The sequence below is a fragment of the Rhinopithecus roxellana genome, chromosome 20 (genome assembly GCF_007565055.1).
Source record: "Rhinopithecus roxellana isolate Shanxi Qingling chromosome 20, ASM756505v1, whole genome shotgun sequence".
Lineage (NCBI taxonomy): Eukaryota > Metazoa > Chordata > Mammalia > Primates > Cercopithecidae > Rhinopithecus > Rhinopithecus roxellana.
In genome coordinates this window covers 8,082,035-8,109,362 of record NC_044568.1, presented here as the reverse complement: position 1 = coordinate 8,109,362, position 27,328 = coordinate 8,082,035, and the positions used below count along the sequence as shown (strand labels likewise).

The 27,328-nt window shown below is 50.6% G+C and overlaps 1 protein-coding gene across 3 annotated transcripts in view; it reads left to right on the top strand.

Annotated features, from left to right (window-relative positions):
- Window positions 1–4,253: 4,253 nt before the first annotated feature.
- GSG1L (GSG1 like) overlaps window positions 4,254–27,328 on the top strand; it is a 265,619-nt gene continuing 242,544 nt past the window's right edge. For all 3 annotated transcript variants that reach the window (XM_030925307.1, XM_030925305.1, XM_030925306.1), the window contains exon 1: window positions 4,254–4,688. In XM_030925307.1, coding sequence (XP_030781167.1) covers window positions 4,346–4,688 — 343 coding nt within the window. In that variant the 5' untranslated portion in view covers window positions 4,254–4,345. The remainder of the gene's footprint in view (window positions 4,689–27,328) is intronic.

Genomic DNA, 27,328 nt, shown 5'->3' with positions numbered 1-27,328 from the left:
CAGTCATTGAGGCTTTTGTCCTGCAGGGCAGGCGGTAGGAGCATTTGGAGGGGGTTCAGTGGAGGTGTGTGGGGCTGGTCTCCCTGGAGGCAGGTGCAGCGTTGGAGTGGCCGAGGGACAGCATGGGGACAGGAGGCTGCAGTAAGGCCTTGGCCTGTGGCAGTGAGCCAGAGAGGAGGGAACCAGGGACTTAGGCTCACATTTCTGGCCTCCTAAACAAATCCCGTTACCTCTCCCTGCAACCACTTCCCTCCATGCCCAAGGTAATTCCACTATATCACTATTTGGGATAAAAATCCCTGTGGCGATCCAAGAGTTTTGCTGATGAGTTTGGATTCACTTCAGAAGGCTGTGTAGGCATCTGAAGTGGTCCCTCCAGGGGTGTAATCTCCACTCACTGTCTTCAGCTCACGGGAAAGGCCCAGTACAAACTCGGCCAGAATTTTGGATTTCCCCTGTGCCTCACAGGTCTGCTTCTGACTCAGCCAATAGCAACTCCGTCCCTGCGGGAACTCCTGCTGAACACATCGGAATCATACTTCTGCGTGTTCCATCCGTGAGCAAATCCTGCTGGATCTGCCTTTATTCCACTTTCTTTTTTTTTAGAGACAAGGTCTCACTCTGTCACCCAGGCTGGAGTGCTGTGGTCCGATCATAGCTCTTTGCAGCCTTGAACCTGCCCGGCTCAAGTGATCCTCCTGCCTCGGCCTCCCAAGTAGCTGAGACTACAGGCATACGCCACCACACCCAACTTATTTTTAATTTTTTTGTAGAGACAGGGTCTCACTCTGCTGCCCAGGCTGCTCTTGAACTCCTGGACTCAAGTGATCCTCCCTCCTGGGCCTCCCAAAATGCTGGGATTACATGTGTGAGCCACCGCGCCTGGCCTGGAACTGCCTTTAAAAAAGACCCAGAACCTCCACCATGCCTGTCTCCACACTGGTCTGAGTCCCTGGCCTCATGCACTGGAATCCACTCGCCAGCCTCTGTCTGGTCTCTCTGCTCCCACCCTTCTTCCCATAGCAGCCTGTGTGGTCCTGTTAGATACGAAACCAGACATGGGTCCCCTCTGCCCAGACCCTCCACCGGCGTGAATACCTTGCTCAGAGTGAATACCTGAGTCCTTGTGTAGCCTCTGCATTCCCCCTTTTTTCCTCCTCTGCCCTTTGCTCACTCAGCTCCAGCCACACTGTCCCCCCACCCCAAAGGGCCAGACAGGCTCCTGCCTCGAGGCTTTTGCACTGGCCATCCCTCTGCCTGGAACTTCCGTTCCCCCGGATGTCCTCATGGCTTGCCCCTACATGTCCTTCAAATCCTTGCTCCAGTGTCCCCTTCTCAGTGAGGCCTTCCTTGAAGCCATTCCCACTTTGATCCCTTCCTGCTGAATTGCTCTCCCTGGCTTTCACCCCTGCATATTCGGCAATATTCTTTCTTTTTTTCTTTTTGAGACAAAAGTCTCGCTCTGTCGCCCAGTCTGGAGTGCAGTGGCATGATCTCAGCTCACTGCAACTTCCGCCTCCTGGGTTCAAGTGATTCTCCTGCCTCAGCCTCCTGCGTAGCTGGGATTACAGGTGTGTGCCACCACACCAGGCTAATTTTTGTATTTATAGTAGAGATGTGGTTTCGCCATGTTGGCCAGGCTGGTCTCAAACTCTTGACCTCAGGTGATCTGTCCACCTCGGCCTCCCAAAGTTCTGAGTGTTCTTTCTTATGAACTTTGTTCACATTCTCTTTTCTCTCCAGTGCTGGGCATTCAGTGAGTGGAGGAGTATCTTAGATGGAAATTTCAAATCCCTCTGTGCATCGTCAGGTGTTTCTGAGACTTATCTCAGAAACATGATCCCTGAGACATGGTCCCTGAGACATATCTCACCTGGGCTCTCCTGGCTTCAAACCTGCAGGACAGGGTTCCCAGCTGTAGGTCACTGAGCCCTGCTCACATGCACACCAACAACAGCCTCAAGTCCAAAGAAGTGCCCTGTTGAGCACACACCGAGGGACTGGTTTTCAGTGGTGCACAGACACTCATGATGAATACCGCATGCCCGTTTAAAAGTGCTACTGGAGGCCAGGCGCAGTGGCTCATGCCTGTAATCCCAGCACTTTGGGATGCCGAGGCGGGCAGATCACTTGAGGTCAGGAGTTCGAGACAAGCCTGACCAACATGGTGAAGCTCTGTCTCTACTAAAAATATGAAAAATAGCTGGGCGTGGTGGTGAGTGCCTATAATCCCAGCTACTTGGGAAGCTGAGGTATGAGAATTGCTTGAACCCAGGAGGCGGAGGTTGCAGTGAGCTGAGATCGCGCTACTGCACTCCAGCCTGGGCGACAGAGTGAGACTCTATCTCAAAAAAAAAAAAAAAAGAAAAAAAAAAAAAAAAGAAAAAAGTGCTACTGGATTCTTTATAGCTGTTTGGTGATGATGTATTTTCTCTGTCAACCAATACTCTCAATGCCACCATTATTACATGGAGGTCCTCTCTTTCAAAATAGTTGAGAACCTCTTGTACAGTGCCAGAAAAGGGCTCTAAAAGCAAGTCTGGAGACCCTTGGTCATCTTTCATGCCTGTTTTTACCAGGGACATCGCCCACAATGCTTTCCTCTCACCTACCCGCAGGCAGAGTAGCAGCAGCTGACAGTGAGTGCCGGCTCACCCACAGGAGTAAGGCAATTCATAATCGGTTCACCTTGAATTCTGCAAGGCCCGCCACTCGGCAAGCTGGGGGTTGTCGGAGCAGTTCTCAGCTTGGGCAGAATTCAAATGAGCTCTTACAATCAATATGCAATTAATTGTTGCACGCCCTGAGCATCTGGGCAGTAAGCGCTGTGCAGCACGAAGGGAGTTCAGGGAGCGTGGTCATCTTAGAGCAGAGCTGGGGACAGGGGTGCACACAGTTCCCACGTTGCACAAGAGAGCCCGAAGAGGTTTGTTTGAGTTTGGTCAACTAATCTTGGTTCAGATGTTAGTAACAGTGAATTATTAACGTTTATTGAGTCTACTGTGTGCCAAATGCTTTTTGCAGCCATGATCTCATTATAGCAGCCCACTGTGATATACTTTGAAGGTGGGGGGGGGGGGTCCTCCCTTTTTTATAGTTATGGAAATAGAGGCTCAGAGAGGGTAAGTGACTTGTTCAAAGCCACACAGCTGGTCAAGCCCTAGATTTACTTGATCCCAAAGTCAGTATGTTTGACCACCCTGCCCCCACCCCAATCTTGAAGATTCTACTCACATTCACATGGTGTGCATGTGAGCAGGGTTGGCAGCCCCTGCAGGGCGCCACTGCCTAGTAGCTGCAATAACTTTGTGGTCGGCATGGGCCCTGCTAGGGTTCTGCTGTTTGGGATCTCAGGTGGGTGCAGTGAGCTGTCTGGTACCCTGTTTCCACTCTTCCTGCAGTTGCATGCTGTGGTTGGGAGCCCAGATAACAGTTTCATCCTTGGAAGGGAGATCTTCCCAGACTCTGGAGGTGACACCCAGGAGATAGAAAAACGTTTCAAACCCTATAACCCCACACTCCAGGAGGGGCGCCTCCTGACAGATCCTGACACTCCAGGTCCAGCATGGGGTGTCTTATCCAGGGGGTCTTGCAGCTTCCTGGCTGTGGGAAGCCCTGCAGGCTCTGCTGTTTAGACTCTTTGGAAAACTCCTTTCTCAGGGTCTGGTGCGGGGCTCCTTTTGGGGATCCCCTTCTGGGGCAGGGTCCTGCTGGTCTATGTCCCTCTTGGGGGGGCCCAGCAGGCTCTGCCCTTGTTTCCTAGGTCAGGGCCTCTCTGGGTCTCATGAGATGCCCGCTCCCGGTGGGTTTTGTTGCCCCACGTCCGCCGTGGGGATTTTTCTCAGGAGTGCCTTGCCTGGGATTCTCCTTGCGTCTCAGACCCTCACCCTGTCTCGGGTTTCTTTCGGGGGCGTCCCTCTACTCCCAGGCCCCCGCCCGCGCCCGGCGTGGGGCGCCCCCTCTCCCCGTGCGGGCGGGCGCCGGAACAGTGTCGCCGGCCGCCTGCAGGTGTCTCCCCACGGAGGGGCGCGCGTCCCTGCGCCGTGGCCGCTGACAGGCGCCAGCGGCTCCTAGCCGAGGTGCACTCGCGCTCCGGGCTCCGGGCGCGCCGGAGCCGCTCCTCCGCCGCCGCCCTCCCCGCCCGCCCGCCCCGCGCGCCCCCAGCGCCGCGCCCCCACCCCGGGGTTGGGGGGGGCATGGGCCCGCGCCGCGTCCGCCGCCGCCGATCGCAGGCGCCAGAGCCCCGGGGCGCGGCGGGCAGCGGCCGCTGACGCGGGGCGCCGGCTGCCAACTTCGCGCGCGGAGCTCCCCGGCGGTGCGGTCCCGTCCCGGCGGCGCGGGCGGCATGAAGACGAGCCGCCGCGGCCGAGCGCTCCTGGCCGTGGCCCTGAACCTGCTGGCGCTGCTGTTCGCCACCACCGCGTTCCTCACCACGCACTGGTGCCAGGGCACGCAGCGGGTCCCCAAGCCGGGCTGCGGCCAGGGCGGGCGCGCCAACTGCCCCAACTCGGGCGCCAACGCCACGGCCAACGGCACCGCCGCCCCCGCTGCCGCCGCCGCCACCGCCGCGGGGAACGGCCCCCCTGGCGGCGCGCTCTACAGCTGGGAGACCGGCGACGACCGCTTCCTCTTCAGGAATTTCCACACCGGCATCTGGTACTCGTGCGAGGAGGAGCTCAGCGGGCTTGGTGAGTGCGCGCGGGCGGCGGCCAGCTCGGCTCCCGCTCCCCCGGGGCGGCGCGGCCACCGAGGCCCGAGTCCTGGACCCGCTCGCCCTCCTCCCGCCGCCTGGGCCCAGCTCTCCGCGCTCCGCCGGGCTGGGGGCGACGTTCCGGGGCAGGGGGCGCGCGCCGTTCCGGGGCCGGGGACCAGCGCGGGGGGACGTGCGGGACGCTCCGCGGTGGAGAGGTGCAAGGCAGACCTCCTACCCTCTGCGGACGCCCCGCGGCTTTGGGGACGCTCCCGCGCCCCGGGAAGGCGCCCACCCCAGCTGCTGGTCAGAGGGGCGCGCGCTGCTTTCCGCGCCTCAACTCATCTTCACGCTCGCCCCCTCCTCCTCTTCCTTTCGCGGGGCACTAGATGCCCCCATCCACCCCAGAACGCCCCTGGGGATGGGGGTGATGCATGGACTCCTGTTATCAGCCGCCCCTCCCGCCGCAGATCCACAGACCCGGGAGCCTTCCACCCCCATCGCCAACCCGCGCCGAACCTCTCAGACGGGAGGGGCAGTGGGGGAGTCCGCGGACTCCCAGAAAGCCGCACCCGCCCAGAGGCACCCCTGTTGCCAGATGCCAGGGGGCCCTCTGTATCCTGGCCCCCTCCTGGGAGAGGCAGACTGGGGAACTGGGGACAGCTGGGCAAACTCCGGGTCGAGGAGTCCAGGAGGGCTTAGCTTAGCACAAGGCTCCCATTAGGTTCGGTGGGGGGACTGACTTTTCAGAAGGCAGATCAAGCTGTCCCCTTTGCCTGAACCCCTTCCTCTACCTTCCAGAGGCAGCCTGGGCTGGAGTGCGTGTTTTGGAGGCAGACAGCCGGGCTGTGGCAAGGCCCAGGGGACAACTGCCCGACAGACGGTTGTGCCATACAGCAGGTAGAGCTGGCCCAAAAGACGTGGTGTCTCAGAAGGGTGTCCAGGCGTGGGCACCCTCCTCAGTGAATTGACCTCTTTCTCCAAGGTTAAAACTCCTCCCTGCGTGCCTACCTCCTCAGTGTGGACACCACATATGTGTGTGTGCTCAAGGGTGGGTGAGAGCAGACCTCCACCCTTAGTTTGCCCTAAATAAGCCAGTGGCCTAAGTGGTTTAGAGGGCAGAGGGAGGAAGCTGTGAAGCGAACCCAGTGAAAAGCTCCAGGCCTTTGCACAGGCTGCATCCTCTGTCTGGAATGCCCTTCCCCGCCCCACCTCCTTCTTCAGGGGCTCCTGGTCAGTTTCACTGGGACTCTCTCACCTGCCTTCCAAGTCGGGACACTGAGGAGAGACAACCTTGTGAGTTCCCCGTTGGAGGGAGGGTCTCCATCTTTAGATCTCACCATTGCGTTTATCTGCCTGCCACACTTGGCGCTGCCTGATATTTTCTGGGGCCTGTTTTTGGTCACTAGCTTATAGTTCTTTCTCCCCATAGGATGTCACTCTGTTAGGGCCAGCCGGGTTGATTGGTCTCGTTCACTGCTGCCTCCGAGTAGTGTCTAGCGCTTATTAGGTCTTCAAGAAACATTTGCAGGGTGCATACTGGATGGGCCTTGGGACGATGAACTGGAGGTTTCCTGCCGTGCTGCCTCCTCTGTCTCCCTTCTGGGGGTGCCTGACCAAACTTTACTGTGACTTGAACCAGGCTGGCTGTTTGTCAGAGATACATGGTGTTTGAATAGGGACCTGCCCCTGATTGGTTTCACTCCATCAGACCCACTTCTGCTTTACACTCAAGACTCAAATGTTTACTGTGGGATGCAATTAAAATTACTAACTTCAAAAGGCATCTTGGCCAAAAGTCTCTGCCTTCCGCACAGCCCAACCCTAATCTCTCACAGGGAGGCCTCTTAACACCTTGTTGTCAGGAACCTCTTCGTCCTTGGAGGTAGACATCTTGCTACTGTACATCTCTCTCCAAGTTCAAGAAGGTGTTTCCAAGGTTCAGGAGACCCAACCCTGGGGACATACCACCTCTGCCTCCCTTCCTCTGTGCACACACCTGAAAATACAATGGTGCATCTCTGGCACTGGAGTGGCCCTGTCTCTACCTCTGTGGAGTGTCCTGGTCCAAGCTGGTCAGCTGAGCCTCTTAATTGTTTGGAGTCTCTCTTGGCTGCTCCCTGAAGGTCACGGTCCCAGTACTTGCTACAGTTATTTCCCTGTAGTTCATTCAGGGCTTGACTTGGGATATTTAAGTATTTCAAAAGATTATTAATTGAAAATTATTTTGAAAACAATGTTAGCTAACATTTATTGAGCCTTGAACGTGCACCAGGTCCTGCTGAAACTTCTCATCTCCTGAATCTTGTTGAATCCTGGCTGCCACCTTTGAGGCAGACACTTCTAGGGCACTTGCTTTTTCAGATGAGAAACTTGAGGCTCACAGGGGATTCTGGGAAGGGAGCTCAAATTGTCTTCTTGGGAACAGAAAGAAATCAGAGTGAAGGAATCGGGGAAGAGAATAGTATAGTTGAGGGGTCAGGGAAGTTGGCATTTTGGGGGGCTCAGTTAAGACCCTCACTCCCAATAGTCTGTGAGTTAGAAATGTGGATGGTTAATTTGTTGGGTAAATAAAAGAAACCCACAGTTTCCTCTTGGTCACTGTGGTCTGGAGATCATCCCTCCCCCGAAATCACAATTTTCCTCTCTAAGAGCTTGGAAAATAGTTATCAGCTTGTCAGTGCTGGTGAGAAATTTGGGAATCGGAGCCAGCTGGGGTGGTTTCTGCAGCTGATCCTACAGTGCCAAAATCCTGCCTTCTCCACCACTGTGGTCTTGAAAGGGTGATAGCAAGTACCTGGCCTCAAACTTTTGTTGCCATGACAACCTTTCTTCTGGGTTCTGTGACTATTTTATTTTTTTGCTCAAAGAGAAAAAAAAAAAAACACCCCAATAGTCCCCTGAACAAAATCCCGCCATCCCAACCCCCATGTATCAAGGCTAAACTTCCCTCCCTTCCATGAAACTACAGCAAAGCTTTCTTTCCTTCTATGTCTTTCACGTGCACCCAAATGCAAACACCAACCAGGAGATCCTCACCGCTCCGTGAGAAGGAGCTGCTAAATGTTCCCTCCTCTCCAACGCCTGTTCGCCTGTTTGGTCATTCCTTTCTAGGCTCAGAGAAACCTCTCCCCACTCAGGCAGCCACAGGGAAATGTAATAAGCCCTTTTTCCCACAATAAAAGTCTACAGCGTTCACCAAGAAAACTGCAGCCTGCCCTAAACAGACATACTTTCACCAGACCCTGCACAAAGAAACCTTTTCTCCTCGCTCCAAGAAGAGCGCCCGTGTCCTTCCACAAACAGAAAGGGAAGCGTGGCCTCGACACAGAGTCACCCCAAGCCCTTCACACAAATTGGATTTCTCTTCTGGTTGAGATGCTGGGGAGGGGTTGGGTAGGGAGCAGACACAAGCATCGTTCTGGTGGGCGTGGTGGGGGTGGCTGAGCAGAGGCCTGGAGGAGGGGAGAATGAAGGTCTGGGGTGGAGGAGATGGTGGGGCAGGTGGGGGGGGGGGCTTGTGCCAGCTGGGAGCACAGGTGACGTCCACACGCATTGGACTTCATCCTGTATGCTTTTGAGCTGCAGGAAAAGGGTGGCTTGGGAAGACTGGGGGGAGGTGGAGGGGTCTTGGGGGACTTGCCAGGCTGGCAGGAGGGGGCTGAGATTGGAGAGAGAAGGGAGAGACCAGTCCCAGGACTGGGTGACGACGGGGTGGGTGTGAAGCCAGAAGACCCATGGGGAACCCAGGCTGGGAGCCAACACGCCCCACACTGCGGTGACCCCTCCCACAGTCCCAGAGATACTGGGGCAGAAAGGAGCATGTTTCCTTCAGACTCAAAAACACTCTCTCCCCTGTAGAACTGGTGGAAGTTCTACAGCCTCTTACTAGCAGCGTGGTTTCAGGCAGGAACCTCCCAGGGCTACTGCGTAGGTGGGGATCAGAGCAGCTAGCACCCACTGGAGGTGCAAGGATTTGGTGATGTAGGGCAGGGAGTGGGGAGCACCACCTTGGTGTTGCTGCCACCCCGGGCTGAGCCACCCACAGTCATCCATGTCTCCCACGGACTTCCGCAGCCATCCCTCCGCCTCTGCCACACCCCCACTCCCCAGTTCATCCTGCACCCAGCATCCGAGTCATCATTAGATGTGGGGCACAGCACCGCCTTCCTGTCACTCAGAGTCAAATCTCCAGCTAGCCTTCCCCGTACCTGTCTGGTCTTCCTTTCTTTTGAACAGAGAATCCCAGCTCTTCTGCCCAGTCCCCTAAATTATGCTACTACAGTGTCACAAGTATAAGGACCCCTGTGATGTTCCCAGCCAGGAGGTTTTTGGCGCTTGGGAGTATGTTAGTGTCATATTCGATGGGTTTCATGTTGGGAGATTTGTTGGGCAAAGATTTGCACAATGGAAGGCATTGCTCCAACTCCTCGACATGGTTTTTTATTTTTCTGGTCTTGTTCTGTCACTCAGGCTGGAGTGCAGTATTGTGAGCACAGCTTACTGCAGCCTCCACCTCCTGGGCTCAGGCCATCCTCCTGCCTTAGCCTCCTGAGTAACTGGGACCACAGGTGTACGCCACCATACCCAGCTAATTTTTGTATTTTTTTGTATAGACAAAGTTTCACTATGTTGCCCAGGATGGTCTCAAATTCCTGGGCTCAAGCGATTTGCTTCCCAAAGTGCTGGGCCTCCCAAAGGACTGGAATTACAGGCGTGAGCCACCGTGGCTGGCCTGACAAGTATTACTTCCTTTCGTCCTCATATAGCCCTGTGAGATGGGTGCCCTGGTTGCTGTTATTCCCAGATGAGTAAACAGAGGCACAGAGAGGTGAAGTGAGTTGCCCAAGGTCACACAGCTAGTAAGTGGCAAAGCTGGGATGTGTACCCAGGTGGGAGGCTCCAGAGCCTGACTGTTGCCTGCTGTGCTGTGCTGCCCCCCAGTCTCCCCAGTGCAGCTCACTCAGGCTCCCTTGGTTCCTCCAACCAGGCTCACTGGGCGGAGCACTTCATCTGGAGTCACAAGCCCTGGGTTTGGCCCCAGGCTTTGATGCCAACTTGCTGAGTGGCTTCGGAGAAATCACACTCCCTCTCTCTCTGGTCTTTTCTTTCCTCGTGTGTAAAATGGAGTTTTGTTGAGTGTTTTGTGTGGATGTTGGAGGTGACAGAGCCCTGTCCCGTGACCCATCACAGGGTTTGGGCCCAGATGGTCCAGGTTCCAGTCCTCATACCACTGCCAGGTGCTGTGTGGCCTTGGGTAGGAGTCTGCCCTCTCTGGGCCTCAGTTTCCTTGGCTGGGGCATGAGGATGATCCTATCCGCCCCATCATAGCATCATTGGGGTTGATCCAGATAACGTGGTCCCAGCACTCCACTGGCCACAGCCAGCACTTGCTAAATGGGACTTGCTGCCATCGGACCCTCGAGTCCGTGGCTGCAGACAAGTGGCCACGTGTCACATCTGAACCGTGTATCTGTTTTGTTTGGCCCTGCAGTGTTCACGGTGTCTTTGAATAAGTTGCCAACATTTGAATATGGAGCCACTTCATAGAAACATCTGGATTTATGGCTTTTCTTGAAAACCTGGCAAATGGAGTCTGTACTCCCAACGGGAGTGAGTGGAGCTGCTCCTTGCAGGAGTCCATGGTCCCCCCGCCCCCAACTGTTCTGCCCCCACTTTACATGAATTGCCGCCCTTCCCTTCTAGGGGCTCAGGCCTACCAACCTCAGTTTGGACGCCTGGTCCATTGATCCATCCTGCCAGCCGGTCAGTCAGAACCCAGTGCATCCCACCTAGCCCTGCAGCTCCCCTTGCTCCTGGCTTTGACTTCATGGTCTGTTTCTCCACCCAGTGGCCGGAGGGTTCCCTGTTCCACTGGAGGCGGATCACCCCCGTTCTCCACTCTGGACCCTTCCTCACTCAGTCACAGTCGAATGCCTTCCAAGGACCGCCAGGAAGTCTGCTGTCTGCCTTGCTGCCTCTTGCCCTTCCCCGCTCCTCTCCACCCCCACTCTTCTCCAGCCACACCGGCCCCTTTACCAGCTCTTCAACAGGCCGAGGCTTTTGTACTCGCTGTTCGTTGCCTCCGGGAACTCTTCCACAAGACAACCCCGTGCAAGTCTCTGCTCAAATGTCCTCCTGTCTGTGAGGCCTTCCTGGACCGCCCCACTGAAATCAGCCGCTTCGCCACCCGCCAGCACACCTCTGCACCCCTGATGTCCCCACTGCTCTGATTGGGGTCATACCCACTGCGTATCACACTGGCTTCTCTCTATCGTCCATCTCCCTGCTGGGACGCTGGCTCCCTGAGGACAAGTCTTGTCCCAGTCACATCGTGCTGTCCCCAGAGCCTACATGAGTTGGCACGTCAATGTTGTAGGACTCAGCGTGGCAGCTTGTCCAGGTTCTGGGAGGCAGCACCGTGTGACAGGGACCAAGTCTTCAGGAAGGACTCAGGGAACACCTGTGGAATGCACTGGGGCTCTGGGGACTTCTCAGGGCTTCTGTGGGCAGCCAGAGGCTGGGCTCTGTACTTCGTGCCTGTCATTCCCGTGGCTTGTCAGATGTTCTTCTTTCTTCCCTGCTCCCTCTCTTGGTTTATTTCCAAGGAGAGGTGTTTAGTGGCATCCTGTGGGGAGCTCATGGTCACTCCCCCGTGTTTAAATTCTGGGGTGCCAGACTCAGAGCCATCTTGTGAGGATGCTGCAACCTCGGGCCTCTGCTGCCTTCAGGATGGTGCAGGTTGGGCTCTTTTGGTCCCAAGTGATGGAAACAAACTCGACCCCAGATAAGAATAAAAGGGGAACGGGCGAGGCACAGCGGCTCATGCCTGTAATACCAGCACTTTGGCAGGCCGAGGTGGGCAGATCACCTGAGGTCTGGAGTTTGAGACCAGCCTGGCCAACATGGTGAAACCCCATCTCTACTAAAAATACAAAAATTAGGCAGATGGTGGCAGGCAGCTGTAGTCCCAGCTACTCGGGAGGCTGAGGCGGGAGAATTGCTTGAACCCAGAAGGCACAGGTTGCAGTGAACTGAAATCACCCCACTGCACTCCAGCCTGGGGGACAGAGCAAGACTCCATCTTTAAAAAAAAAATGAAAAAAATAAACAAATAAAAGGGGAGTTTATTAGAACAATGCTAGCTGGGCACAATGGCTCACGCCTGTAATCCCAGCACTTTAGCATCCCTTGAGGAGTTCAAGACCAGCCTGGGCAACATAGCAAGACCCCCATCTCTACAAAAAAAATTAAAAATTAGATAAGTGTAGTGGTGTGTGCCTGTAAGTCCCAGCTACTTGGGAGGCTGAGGTGGGAGGATCACTTGAGCCCAGGCGTTTGAGGCTGCAGTGAGCTGTGATCATGTCACTGTGCTCCAGCCTAGGCAACAGAGGGAGACCCTGCCTCAAAAATAAATAAAAATAAAAATAGCAAAATGCGGCAGCTGACAGAGTCCCCAGCAAAGGTGAAATCACCACCCCTCAGAGGTCAGAGCCAGGGCCATGGGCTCCTGGAAGCTGGACCTTCCCTTGGATCCAGAGCCACCAACTAAAATCCCACAGGGGCCAGGCTGGAAACCTACAAGAGTGAGGTGAGGAAGGGGTAGGGGCCTGCGGGGGCTGGGCAACTGCTTTGTGGTTCCGGAAGGCTTTCTCACCGCAGGAGGGGGTGCTCGTGGGATGCCTAGTGGTCCATTTTTGTTCAAAACTCCCAGTTTTTATATGACATCTGTTGATTGTTCACATTTGGCAACAAATCCATTTTTTTTAAAGACATCTGATCTGCAGGCCAAAATCAAACCCTTTCGAGGGGTGGGTAGACCCTTGTCCCACCAATTTGCAACTTCTAGGCCAGAGTTTTGCTCTTGACAGGATTGAGTTCCCAGCCCCCAGTTGTTTTCTTTTTATGTAAAAATATTTGTAATAATAATATTTTATTTTATTATTTTATTATTATTACGTTTTTGAGATGGAGTCTTTCTCTGTTGCCCAGGCTGGAGTGCAGTGGTGCAATCTTGGCTCACTGCAACTTCTGCCTCCTGGGTTTAAGCGATCCTCTTGTCTCAGCCTCCTGAGTAGCTGGGATTACAGGCACGTGCCACTATACTGGGCTAATTTCTGTATTTTTAGTAGAGACGGAGTTTCACCATATTGGCCAGGCTGGTCTCCAATTCCTGACCTCAGGTGATCCATCTGCCTCGGCCTCCTAAAGTGTGGGCAGTGTGGGTGAGATGTGGAAGAAGACCTGGCCCCAAGCTTCCTGGAGGAGGCAGGGTCCCCTCTCAGGGGCTGTCCTTCTTCCCTGATGGTGGAGACTGGGGATGGGAGGTGATGGAGGTTGAGGAGGGTCAGTGTTTCTGGAAGCAGAGCTGGGGTGGGTGTTTGGGCTGGAGCTTGGCGAGGGCAGTGGCCGTGGTAGCCTTGTCCCATGTCCTGGCCTCCCAGAGAGTGCATCAGAGATAGCCACGGGGGAGGAGAGGAGGAGGAGGGCAGGAGACAGAGTCATTGTGAGGAGTGGGGGGGGGGGGAGGTGACAGACACAGGTTGGGTGGCACACACAGAATCTGAGAGGGATGCAGAGGGAGGCTGCGAGGGGGACCGAGGGGACCAGAGAGGGAGTGACCAATAGAGAGAAAGGCAGACACATACAGAGGGAGCGAGCTAGGAGAGAGACAGAGACACAGAGAGAGATGAGGAGACGCAGAGGGAGATGGAGGCACATGCACCACATCGGGTGCACACCCGGACAGAGATGCAGAGAGCAGCAATGAGACAGAAACAGACAGACATGGAGAAAGGGAGAGGAGAAATATGTGGGCAGAGAAAGAGACACACGTGTGTGCACACACGCATGCATGCACAGACACACACAAGTGCACGTGCACTCACGCACAGGGAGGAGGGTGCCCGAGAAGCTGGAGAGGAGAGAGGAGAGCGAGGGGAGCCCGAAATAGCCCAGGGGAGGCGGCAGGAGCACACGTGGCCCTTCCCACCTCCCCGTGCTTTTTTCCAGGAGGCCCCTACAGGGGAAGTGACTCTTTGAGGCCTCAACCCTGGGGGAGGGGCTGTGTCCCATCCAGGTGGATGGAGAAGGTCAGACCCTCCCTCATCCGACTGTGCCCTCCTGTCTCCCTCTATCCCCCCAGTTGGCAGCAGTGGGTGGGTGCAGTGTTTGGAGGATGGGGGCTTCATTTCATCACTGACCCCTCTTCATGTTGCCCAAATAATCATAATGATAAACTAATAATAAAAACAAAAAGAAGTCTTATGTAAAGTGTGACTAGAAGAATACAAACATCTTAGGAAAACAGTGCTATTTTTATTAGTCATTCACACTCCAAGCAAACGTGGCATGTGGGAAGCAGCTTCTCCCGAAGTCAACTTGATTACCTCTGTCCCCTCTGGACACGTTTGTGGGGCTTCTGCTCCCCTTTGTCTGTGTCTGTGTGTCCCCCCTTCTCTCTGGGCCTCTTTGCACCCTGGTTTCTCTACAGGGGGTCCTTTTCTGGAATAGGAGATGGGAGGCTGAAACCCCCACTCCTCTAGCCCCTTGGACACCACTGGCCACACTGTCTGCCCCCCTCTGCCAGCCTTGTCCCAGGCAGCCCCACTTGGCCCGAGCCCCACCTTGAGGGAGATCTTCTGGGTGGTACTGGAAGGGGCATAGAGGAGGAAGACCCTCTCCAGAACACAGTTGGTTGGGGCAGGGAGGCAGAAGACTTGGACACGAGTCACTGTCTCCGCTTGGTGGATCTTTCCACGTGGGGATCTCACAGGCATCTCAGATTAACGTGTCCCTACCTAATCATCTATTTTCTGCCCTCCTCAGCCAGGGCAGGTTGGGCTATGCTGTTCCAGCTATCCGCAGCAATCTGCACATGTGGGAGGTTGCAGACAACCCTAGTGGACTTCTTACTCCCGTGACATGTCCATAGCAGGTCAGTGGGGGACTCTACTTCATGGTGACCTCATTGGGGACCTGGATAAAGGATGCTCCATCTCTGAGTTTCCATGGCTGTCGAGGCAGGAAAGGGTATGAGTCCTTGCCTAGAAGTGGCATGTACCATCCTGCTTGCATCTCATTGGTCAAGGCAAATCACATGGCATGTCCACCTTTTCAAGGACTGGAGAATTTCGGTCCTACCATGTGCTTAGAGAGCAGAGACCTGGGGCTGGCAGGATGGCACACAACTGTAATCCCAGCACTTTGGGAGGCTGAGGTGGGAGGATTGGTTGAGGCCAGGAATTTGAGACCAGCCTGGGCAACATAGCAAGACCCAATCTCTAAAAAAAAATTTTTTTTTTAATTAAAAAAAGAAAGAAGGTAGAAACCAGGGAACATTGATGACAGGTTGAACATTGGTGGCACAGATGACTCCCCCACGCCCCACCCCTGCCCCTCTCTTAGCACCATCTCAACAAATGACAGCTCCATCTTTCCAGTTTCTCAGGCAAAAGACCGTGGAGTTGTCTTTGACTCCTTTCTCTCTCTCCTCACAGACACAAATACACACTCATCCTCACACAGCTCACTTAATCTGTTGGCAAATCCTGCTGACTCTTTTCCCAAACACATCCAGAGTCCCACCATTTCTCCCCGTCTCCTGGTCTGAGCCTGCACCATCTCTGGCCTGGGTGACTGCAGCATCCCACTCACTGATCATCCTGCTTCTGTTTGTCCCCCACCGTGCTGAGCAATCCTACTGCACACTGCTGGAGTCCCTCCACTCAGACCCTCCAGTGGCTCCCATGTCATTCCTGGTAAAGCCAATGTCCTCCCAGTAGCTTCAAGACCCGCCATCACCTGCCGCATTACTCTCTGCCCCATCTCCCATGATGCGCTTCCTCACTGTCTCTGCTGCAGCCCCACTGTCCTGTTGCACACACGCCTCCAGGAATACTCCTGCCCCAGGGCCTTTGCACGTGCAACTCCCTTAGCCTGAAACTCTTTCTCCAGATTTCCACCCTGTCACTTCCCGCAAACGTTCCTTGTGAATGAGGTCTTCCTTGGCCACTCTATTTAAAGTCACAGTCACCTCCCCACCTTATTCCACTACGCAGCTTGTTTTTTGTTTTTTTTTCTTCATAACACTTCTCCCTACCTGACATGCTGCCAATTGCTCGATCTACCTCCATGCCTCAGTGATGTGCAACCCATGCTTTTGAGAATCATTGTCTGAAAATCAACTCTTTGTTTTACGAACAAGGAAATGCAGGTCTCTGCAGGGAAAGACACTTTTCCAAACCATCCCCTAGTTACTGGCAGAACTGGCACCAGAACCTGGAGCTCTGCTTTCTAGTTGCCGATCTTTGACTATCCCTTAAGGTTCTGCTAGACCTTGACCTTCACTTTTATGACTTATGCCCTGTTGGTCAGAATAGCTGTTATTCAAAAAATGCCTACCCCAATCAAAAGTCAAATTTCCTGGGACTAGTAGGTAATGAACACTTGGGATGACTCAGAAGGAGAGGCTACAAATTCTCATTCCTTCTTTCATTCATTTTCATGAGCACCTACTTTGTGCTGGGCTTTGTCTAGCTGCGGGGGACTATAGCAGGAAACAAGACGGATGAGTGTTTTAGTTTCATGGAGCTTCCATTCCAGAGAAGGAAGACAGATGACAGGAGGCGGTTCCTTCATTTGTGCATGTAACCTAAATTTACTAAGCCCTTACTAAGGTCATTGTGGATTCAGTGGGGTACAAAGCAGACAGTCCTTATCTTCATGGAGCTTGCATTCTGGAGGGGACAGACAATGAGAACAGATACATTGGTGATGGCGGCTTATATGGAACCAGTTGCAGACCAAAAATGACCCCTGGAACTCAGGGGATCAGGAAGCAGTTGGGCTCCTCTGAGTGGGTGAAGGCTAATAGGCTCTTGACTGCATAAGCCATAACCTTTTTGTGACTTTTGAAGCCTGCTTTACATTTTTCCTCTAATGGCGATGGAGTAGAATTTTGAGACGCAAGGCCATCTTTCCACAAGGCACCAAACCCTTACCTGCTGGCCGAGTTGTTCCGACCCTTGAAGTATTTCCAGGATACCTATTTCTATCTTTAAAGATCTGTCCTCCTAGCTGGGTGCAGTGGCTCACGCCTCCAATCCCAGCCCTTCTGGAGGCTGAGACAGGAGGATTGCTTGAGGTGAGAAGTTCAAGACCAACATAGCAAGACCCCATCCTACAAAAGACATTAGCCAGGGGTGGTGGTGTGCACCTGTGGTCCTAGCCACTGAGGAGGCTGAGATGGGAGGATTGCTTGAGCCCAGGAGTTCTCGGCTGCAGTGAGTTGTGATTGTACCACTGCACTCCAGCTTGGGTGACAGAGTAAGATCTTGACTCTGAAAAAAAAAAAAATTTGCTCTCCTTTGTAATAAGAGATCATTTGGAAGGATTTTCTGGAAATTGTCTTGTCTCCTTTGGTATTCATTCATTCATTCATTCATTCATTCATTCATTCATCCATCCATCCATCACATCTAATAAGCACCTACTCTGTCCCAGGTCCTCTGCTAGGCATCGGGTTCACTAGGTGAACTTCATAAATAAGGTTCCTGCCCACAAGGTGCGTCCATTCCAGTGGAGAGAGAGAAAATGAATAAGTTAAACCATAGATAAATCAATAATTTCATATAGAGATGTAGTGCTTTGAATTCCATGAAACAGTCATGAGGTAGCTCAGGTGGAGTTTTGGATACGATGTTGGGGAGACTTCTTTGACAAGGTGACATCTGGACTGAGGCCTGAACGACTTTAAGAGGGCAGCCAGGCTGGGCACGCTGGCTCACACCTGTAGTTCCAGCACTTTGGGAGGCCAAGGCGGGCGGATCACGAGGTCAGGAGATCGAGATCATCCTGGCTAACACAGTGAAACCCTGTCTCTACTAAAAATACAAAAAAAAGTTAGCCGGGCATGGTGGCGGGCACCTGTAGTGCCAGCTACTCGGGAGGCTGAGGCAGGAGAATGGCGTGAACCCAGAGGGGCGGAGCTTGCGGTGAGCCGAGATGGTGCCACTGCACTCCAGCCTGGGCGACTCTGCCTCAAAAAAAAAAAAAAAAAAAAAAAAAAAAAGAGGGCAGCCATAGAGTTCTTGGGGGAGTAGAGGGGAGAATTCTAAGCACAATAAGTTAGTCCTTGCTGATTGATCACTTTAGTTTTCCACTTTTCTTTCCACTTGAGATAGGTAGGGTCTCAGTCTCTTGCCCAGGCTGAGTGCAGTGGTGCAATCACAGCTCACTGCAGTCTTGACCTTTCAGGCTTAGGTGATCCTCCCTTCTCAGCCTTCTGAGTAGCTGGGACTACAGGCATGTGTCACCATGCCCACCTAATTTTTAAATTTTTTTTTGTAGAGGTGGGGTCTTGCTATGTTGCTCAGACTGGTCTTGAACTTCTGGGCTCAAGTGATCCTCCTGCCTTGGCCTCCCTAAGTGTTGGGCTTACAGGCATGAGCTACCACACAGTCCAGTTTTCTACTTAAGTCAATTTTTAGTGACTTGTCTTTTCTCAAAAAATAATTTCTTCATCAAGAGTTGAAAATGTATTTGCATAAAATTTAGCATAGTATTTTAGCTATTTAGCATAGTATTCCTTTTAAAAGGAATTAAAAGGAATTTTAAAAGGAATTTAAAAGGATTTAAATAAAAAGCCTCTGTTTGATGAGTTTCCTTTTCTCATTCCTGCTCCTGTGTATTTTGTGGGTTTTCTTCTCTTTCTAATGGCTTTGTCTTGCTCAAGTCTACCAATGGTGATATGGGCCCTGGTAAAAATTGCTTTCCAGACCTCCAGAGAGAGCTGACTGGCTTGAAACCTTTACACAGGATCTGTACTGAGACTGTACATCCTCAGGCCCCAGGCCTGATTTGTTCTACCCTTCTCCCTTTTTTCCTCCAGCCCAGGTCTTGTCAGCTTAGTTGTTTTATTGCCCCCTCCTCCATCTTTGTTTTAAAAAAAGCCTCATTACTCTTGTATTTATTGATTCTGTTTTTTCAAATTTTCTGATACATCCTAGTTTTCTTTTGTCTGGCTTTTCTGAGGTTTGTTAATGTTTGCAAGTTTTTACATGGAAAACTTTGTTTTTTTCATAGTTAAAAAATTATGAATGCATTTAATGCTATGAGTTTGCCTCTGAGCACTGCTTTAGCCATATCCTATGAGTGCAGTGCTTTAAAATGCAGCGCTTTCTTTGAGATGATTTTCTAAAGATTATGCAATGACAATTTTGTTTCTAAAAGTTCAGAAATTTTGATTTTATTACTTCATTGATCCAAAAATTATTTAGTAGAGCATTACAAATTTCCCAGTATAGGCCAGGTGCAGTGGTTCATGCCTGTAATCCCAGCACTTTGGGAGGCTGAGGTGGGAGGATCACTTGAAACCAGGAGTTAGAGACCAGCCTAGGCAACATAGTGAGACTCTGTCTATTAAAAAAACCCAGTGCCTTGTCTTAATTTTTTTGTCATTAATTTCTAATTTACTGAAGGATAGAGAAAGTAGCCTATGCAATTTCTGCCTTATAATTTTTTCCATAAATGTTTTATTTGAAAAAGCAGGTATATTCCCTGTGTGCAGTTTAAAGCAGTTTTATAGATAGTATTATTTAAGGGCTTTATATTGTTATATATATTTTTTGAGACAGAGTCTTGCTCTGTCACCCAGGCTGGAGTGCAGTGACACCATCATGTCTCACTGCAGCTTCAACTTCCTGGGTTCAAGTGATCCTTCCATCTCAGCCTCCTGAGTAGTTGGGACTACAGGTGCATGCTACCACCCCTGGCTAATTAAAAAAAAATTTTTTTTTGGTAGAGATGAGGTCTCACTATGTTGCCAAAGCTGGTCTCAAACTATTGGCCTCAAGCAATCCTCCCACCTCAGCCTCCCAAAGTGCTAGGATTACACGTGTGAGCCACTGCACCCAGCCTCTAAATTGTTATTTATTTATCTTTACTCTCTTTATCTGCCAAAAGCTGGGTGAGGTAGGTTAATCTCTTTCTCTTCAATAGGATTCTTCCGCTTTTTACTTGAATTTCTGATAGTTTTTGTTTTCATAAAAAAGTTTGAGTCTATGTTATTCATCACAAGAAGATTCTTGACAGTTATATTTTCATTGTGGAATTGTTGATTTTATCTTTTGTCAAGATAAAATGGCTATTTTCCCCCAGTGAATGCTTTTTACTTTGCATTCTATTTTTTCATATTTTAATATTGCTATCCCTGCTTTCTTTCGTTTGTAGTCCCTTGATATGTTTCTCACTAGACTTTTTATTTTAACTTTTCCATGTCTTTTTGTTAGGTGAATATCTGGTAAGAACATAGAGTTAGCTTTATTTACTTATTTTTTGGTACAACCCGAGAGTCTTAACCAAATACTATTTACTTTTGTAACAAATACACTTGGTCTCACTTCTTTCACTTCTTTCTTTTGGTTGAATGTTTTCGATTTTTAGTTTTTTTTTTTTTTTAAATCTTTCACTACATAGATTAGGTTTTGCTTCTTTTCTTCTTTACTAATGATCTAAAAAGCATACATACTGATGTTAATTCTGTTTTTAATACTTGGACTTCCATTTCTGTTATAATTATGAAGAACCAAACAGCATATATTGCGTATTTCCTGGTAGGATGAGAAAATTAGTTCCTCTTGAATTCTGTTTTTTATTCATAAATGCCACAATCATTGCAACTTAATTCTGTGCTTAACTGTTTTCATGGCTAATTGCAAGTCCTTTTTGTAAACTTTCCCCCTTTTTTATTCATATGGGGGAATACACTTTGCATGCTAGACATGATGGTCTATGCCTGGTCACCGTCTATGTGCTGGGTCCCATGATGGAAGCTGGATTCAGTGAAGAGGATGACTAGGTTCCTGTCCTCATGGAACTTCCAGTCGTGTTTGTGCTCATGCACATGTGTGTCTGTGTGCGTGTGCGTGATACACAAAGAAGCAAACTTTTCCCTCTCTGAGCAGGTGGCATCTGAGTGAGACTGGAAGACTGAGAGGAAGCCGGCCACAGGTGATCAGAGGAAACCGTGTCCAGGCAGAGGACACGGCAGGTGCAAAGGCTTTGTACAGGCTTTGTGCAGGGATAGAGCGGGGTGAGTTTGAGCAGCAGTGACAAGCCTGATGTGCCAGAGTGCAGTGAGCCCAGGAGCCAGGGAGTGGTGATGTGGTACCGGAAGCAGAGGCGGGCCACGAGGACTGGACTTCCGGCCGATCGCGGTGTCTCACGCCTGTAATCCCAGCACTTTGGGAGGCCAAGGCGGGTGGATCACCAGGTCAGGAGCTCGAGACCATCCTGGCTAACGGTGAAACCCCGTCTCTACTAAAAACACAAAAAATTAGCCGGGCATGGTGGCACGCAGCTGTAATCCCAGCTACTCGGGAGGCTGAGGCAGGAGAATCGCTTGAACTTGGGAGGCGGAGCTTGCAAGTGAGCTGAGATGGCGCCGCTGCCCTCCAGCCTGGGCGACAGAACGAGATTCCGTCTCAAAAAAAAAAAAAAAAGAGTGGACGTCCTCCTCAATGCACGTGGCACACTCCTCAGAGCTTGTTTTCCTAGCAATATCTCTCCACGGCCTGAGGATGCAGATGGCCTCCTGGCTGGGCACAGACCCCACAGGTTTAAACCTTCCCCTTCAACATCCTGCGGGCAGCTCTGCTTGTGTTCTGGCATCTGGTGGTGAGGAAGCGATGTCTGAGGTCAGCCCCAGTTTTTGTTCCTTTATGGGCAACATTATTATTATTTTTCCTGAATTCCTAGATGATTTTTCCCATTCATCTTCAAAATAGAGAATTTCATGATGGAATGTATAAATGTGGGGTCTTTAATTTTTATTTAGTTTGTATTTTTCTGGAGAAGAATCTTGCTCTATTGCCCCGGCTGGAGTGCAATGGCGCGATCTCAGCTCACTGCAACCTCCTCCTCCTGCGTTCAAGTGATTCTCCTGCTTCAGACTTCCGAGTAGCTGGAACTACAGGCGCTTGTCACCATGCCTGGCTAATTTTTGTGTTTTGAGTAGAGGTGGGGTTTCACCAGGTTGCCCAGGCTGGTCTTGAACTCCTGAGCTCAGGAAATCCATCTGCCTCAGCTTCCCAAAAATGTTGGGTTTTTAATTGGCCTGGTACTTGTTGAAGTCAGCTTAGGAAGACTTGATTTTATTATTATTATCATTTGAAGTGGAGTTTCGTTCTTGTTGCCCAGGCTGGGGTGCAATGGTGCGGTCTCGGCTCACTGCAACTTCTCTGGCTCCTAGGCTCAAGTAATTCTCCTGCCACAGCCCCTCAAGTAGCTGAGACTACAGAAGCACACCACCATGCCCAGCTAATGTTTGTCTTTTTTGTAGAGACAGGGTTTCACCATGTTGCCAGGCTGGTCTTGAACTCCTGGTCTTAAGTGATCTGCCCACCTTGGCCTCCCACAGTGCTGGGATTACAGGCGTGGGCCACAGCTTCTGGCCAATACACTTTATTTTTTAAAGCAGTTTTAGTTTCACAGCAAAATTGAGCATAGAGTATCGACACATCCCAGCTCCCCACTTTCTTCACATATGCATAGCCTCTCCCATTATCAACATCTCCCACCAGAGTAGTACATTGGTAACAACTGATGGGCCCTCACTGGCATGACGCTATCGCCCAAAGTCCATAGTTTACATTAGGGATCACTCATAGCGTTGCACATTCTGTGGGCTTGGACAAATGTGTAATATCATGGACCCATCATTGTAGTATGAGACAGAGTCGTTTCACCACCCCCCAAAACTCCCCCATGCTCTGCCTTTTTGTCCTTTCTTTCCCCCAAACTCCTGGCAACCCCATTGATCCTTTTACTGTCTCCATGGTTTTGCCTTTTCCAAAAACTGTCATACAGTTGGAATCACACAGGATGTAGCCTTTTCAGACTGGCTTTTTCATTTAGCAATGTGCATTCACGGCCGGGCATGGTGGCTCACGCCTGTAATCCTGGCACTTTGGAAGGCTGAGGCAGGCAGATTACCTGAGGTCAGGAGTTCGAGACCAGCCTGGCCAACATGGCAAACCCCCATCCCTACTAAAAATGCAAAAAGTTAGCCAGGCGTGGTGGCACATGCCTGTAATTCCGCTTACTTGGGAGGCTGAAGCAGGAGAATCACTTGAACCTGGGAGGCGGAGGTTGCAGTGAACTGAGATCGCACCACTGCACTCCAGCCTGAGTGACAGAGGGAGACTCTGTCTCGGGAGAAAAAAAAAAAAAAAAAAAAAAAAAGCATTCGTTGCCTCCATGTCTTTTCATGGCTTGATAGCTTGTTTCTTTGTAGTGCTGATAATATATGCCATCATCTGGGTGTACTGTAGTTTATCCACTCACCTACTCAAGGGCATCTTGGTTGTGTTCAAGTTTTGGCAATTATGAATCAAGCTGCTATAAACATGTATGTGGAGTGTTTTATTTGGGTATAAGTTTTTAACTTCAACAAACTACCAAGGAGCACAATTTTTGGGTAGTATGGTAAGGGTATATTTAGTTTTGTAAGAAGCTGCCAAAACATCTTTCTTTTCTTTCCTCTCTTTCCTCCCTTCCTTCCCTCCCTCCCTCTCTCTCTCTCTCTCTCTTTCTTTCTTTCTTTCTTTCTTTCTTTCTTTCTTTTCTTTCTTTCTTTCTTTTTCTTTCTTTCTTTTCTTTTCTTTTCTTTCTTCCCTCCCTCCCTCCCTCCCTCCCTCCCTCCCTTCCTTCCTTCCTTCCTTCCTTCCCTCCCTCCTTCCTTTCTTCCTTCCTTTGTTGCCCAGGCTGGTCTCAAATTCCTGGACTCAAGCCATCCTCCTGCTTTGGCCTCCCAAAGTGCTGGGATTACAGGCATGTGCCATCATGCCTGCCTAATCTGTGTGTTTTTAGTAGAGATGGGGCTGTACCATATTGTCCAGGCTGGTCTGGAACTCCTGAGCTCAGGCAATCCACCTGCCTCGACCTCCCAAAAATGTTGGGTTTTTAATTGGCCTGGTATTTGTTGAGGTCAGCTTAGGAAGACTTGATTGTATTATCATCATTTTTGTTATTTAATCCAGTTTTGTTTTTGTTTTTGTTTTTGTTTTTTCACACAGGATCTTACTCTCTTGCCCAGGCTGGAGTGCAATGGCACAGTCATGGCTCACTGCAGCCTTGACTTCCTGGGCTCAAGCGATCCTCCCACCTCAGCCTCCTCAGTAGCTGGGACTACAGGCATTGTCACCATGCCCGGCTAATTTTTGTATTTTTTATAAAGATAGGATCTCACCATGTTGCCCAGGCTGGTCTCGAACTCCTGGGCTCAAGCAATCCTTCTGTTTTGGCCTCCCAAAGTGCTGGGATTACAGGCGTGTGCCACCGCACCCTGCCCAAACCATCTTTCATAGTGGCTGTACCATTTTTAATTCCCCTGGCACTGAGTGAGAGCTCCTGTTGCTCCACATGCTTGTCAGCATTTGATGTTGTCAGTGTTCTGGGTTTTACATTTTAAGTGTACGTTTCTCCTATTCCAGTTGCTACTATTTCCTACCATCCATCCAGGCTATCCATGCAGGCTACCCATCTTCAGGGATACCACTTATTTATGGAATTGCTTTCTGTCCTCTGACCTCTATGTCTCTCGTTTTCTCTGTCATAATTTTAATGTTCCTTTGTGTCCTTCTTTTGTATTCCAAAATAGTTTAGAAAGTTCGTCCTCCAGCTGTTGGTACCTCTGAATGTTTGAGAGAGGACTCCGAGCCTCAAACCCCTTATGCTTTTCTATGCTCGTGATCAAAGCTCTGTTAGACCAGCTTTGAGGATGCCTTTGCCTGGCCTGAGAGATCTCCTCTTGCTTTCCACCCACTGGGCTCCAGCCTGGCTTCTGTTTCGTCTTCTAAAGGATGGCAAAGGAGGTACTTTCACCAAAGCCAGAGAAGGCTGTAGGCCCTAGTTCCAGTTCCATCTCAGAAAAGACACAGAAAAGAAAGAAACATTCTCTCTGCCCCTAGTGTTGTACCTAATTATGTCCATGACTCATATCAAAATACCTCGTCTTTGGCAGGGAATTAACTTTCTGGAGCTCGGTGCCACTAACACTTTACATTGTTGATTCAATTTTCCGTAGGATTGAGTCTGCTCCTTGTGGCTTCAAATGTGTATTTTCGCTCTGCGTTTGCATTTTTAGCTCCTTTTCAGCCCGTGCTTTCCCCATTTGGCTTCCACTTCACCTAGCCTGCCTTCCTGGCAGCTCTCCTTGGCTAAATCTGTTGTCTGATCTTCCGATCTGCCAAGTCTTCGTGATAGAGTTTATATTTTCTTAGGGACGCAAACACATGCTTTCGTGAATGACTGTTTCCTCTAACAAGCACGTCTCAAAGACCTGCTTTTATTGTCTACCTTGAGTATATCCTTCCTCTTTTTTAGGTGGTAGAATTCTCCCCAATGTCTTATTTGCAACAATTTCCCCCTTTCTTTTCTGTATGGAAAGGTCTCTTTAGGCCTCCCCTTTGCTCGTAAATAGGGTGAGTGGGTTCTCTTTGATACCTCTTGTCTTTCACCTGGTTGCAATGGAGTCTTCCTGACGTATCTTCAATGGTACTGCTGGTTGACATGAACATTACTAAATTGATTTCTCTGTTGTTGGGATTTACTTACATTTTATGACTTTTCTTTTCCTTTTTTTTTTTTTTTTTTTGAGATGGAGTTTCGCTCTGTCACCCAGGCTGGAGTATAGTGGCGTGATCTCAGTTCACTGCAACCTCCACCCCCCTGGGTTCAAGCAATTCTTCTGCCTCAGCTTCCTAAGTAGCTGGGATTATAGGCGCGTGCCACCATGCCCGACTAATTTTTGTACTCTTAGTAGAGATGGGGTTTCACTATGTTGGCCAGGGTGGTCTTGAACACCTGACCTCAGGTGATCCACCTGCCTCAGCCTCCCAAAGTGCTAGGATTACAGGCATTAACCACTGCGCCCAGCCCATTTTATAACTTTACTAGCTGGAGATAGGATCTCCCTCTCACCTCCTGGTAATGTGAGCATGGAAAAAGAAAGACCTGCATGTTATTTGAAGGATGCTTGTAGTTTCTTTCATAACAGAAATGGCGAATGTAAAACCCTAATTCCCTCCATGCACTGTTCCCACGTTCCTCCACGTCTTTGCCCAGTTTTACTTTGCAGCTCAAGATGTTGAGTGGATGGAAGCCAGGGGGATGAGCGATCCTGGAGCAATTCTCTCAGAAACTTCCAGCCATTCAACATCTGTGATGCCCAGCGAGGGCACGAGGCTGAGAAGGTAAGTTGGTAAGTGAATGTGCTTTGCATCTTGAGTTGCAAAGAGTCTAGTGACATAAATGCCAACTGGCAGTGACGCTGGTGCTATGAGAGGAAGAATCTAATAGCAACCCAGTGAAAAGTGAGAAGATTCAGATAACCCACCTGCTCTAATGATGAGTAAATGACAGGCCTGGGGAGACCTGTTAGGTTTGGATACATAGGAGGGAAGAGTGTGGTAAACATCTTCACTGAGTTTAGCATAAAAAAGTTGTGAGTAGAATTGTGTCCCACTTATTCATTCATTTACTCGTTCATTCACTCATTCATTCCATGACTACTGCTAAGCTCCGGATGTACATTAGAATTATATCAGGCACTCCATTCTGATACAGTATCTTTTTTTTTCTTTTTGAGAGAGGTTCTCGCTTTGTCACCCAGGCTGGAGTGCAGTGGTGTGATCTCAGCTCACCGCAGCCTTCATCTCCTGGGCTCAAGCAATCCTCCTGCTTCAGTCTTTCAAGTAGCTGGGACTACAGGCACGCACCACCATGCCCAGCTAATGTTTGTATTTTTTGTAGAGATGGGGTTTCACTCTGTTGCCCAGGCTGGTCTCAAACTCCCGAGCACCAGGGATCCACCTACCTCAACCTCCCAAAGTGCTAGGATTACAGGTGTGAGCCACCACACCCAGCCTCTGATACAGTATCTTTATCCTGATAGCTACTGGGGATCAAAGAGGATACACTGGGTCTTTGTTCTGTGAGGAATTATTCCATTGTTACCTCCGTGTGACCTTAAGAAAATGATTCAACCTAATGGTTCTTCATTTTACCCATCAATAAAATGGACATAAATACCAAACATCATAGGGGTTGATGTGAGATTGAGAGGACACAGAGGTGCGGTCCCTACCGTGGCACTTGGCACAGGCTCAGTGCACAGCGCACACTTGCTACTGTGGGGTCTGAATAAGGCCCTCGGAATGCAGAGAGACGGTCTGGGATGGGGATACTGGATGGAAAAGGAGCATCTAGATGAATCTGAACTGATTCTAGGAGGTGCCCTAGTGGTCAGTCAGCACTACCCTGCCTGAGGCAGGGATGTGGGGCTCCAGAGCCACCTACAAGTCCCCCCACCTGCCTGCATGCCCAGATGGGTCAGAGCCCAGTGGAGGGAAGGCTCTCAGGCTTGGGGGGCTCTGAGAGCATCTTCATGTCCTGTGGGTCTCTTCTTAGGTTGCTGGAAGGGCATCTGTCCTTGACATTTCATTCATTCATTCATTTATTAGAATTTTTTTGAGTGCATACTGTATGCCAGGCACCGTTTTTTTCTACTATTATTGTTATTATTGTTATTGATATTGAGAATACAGTGGTGAACAAGATGGGGTCTCTACTCTTCTG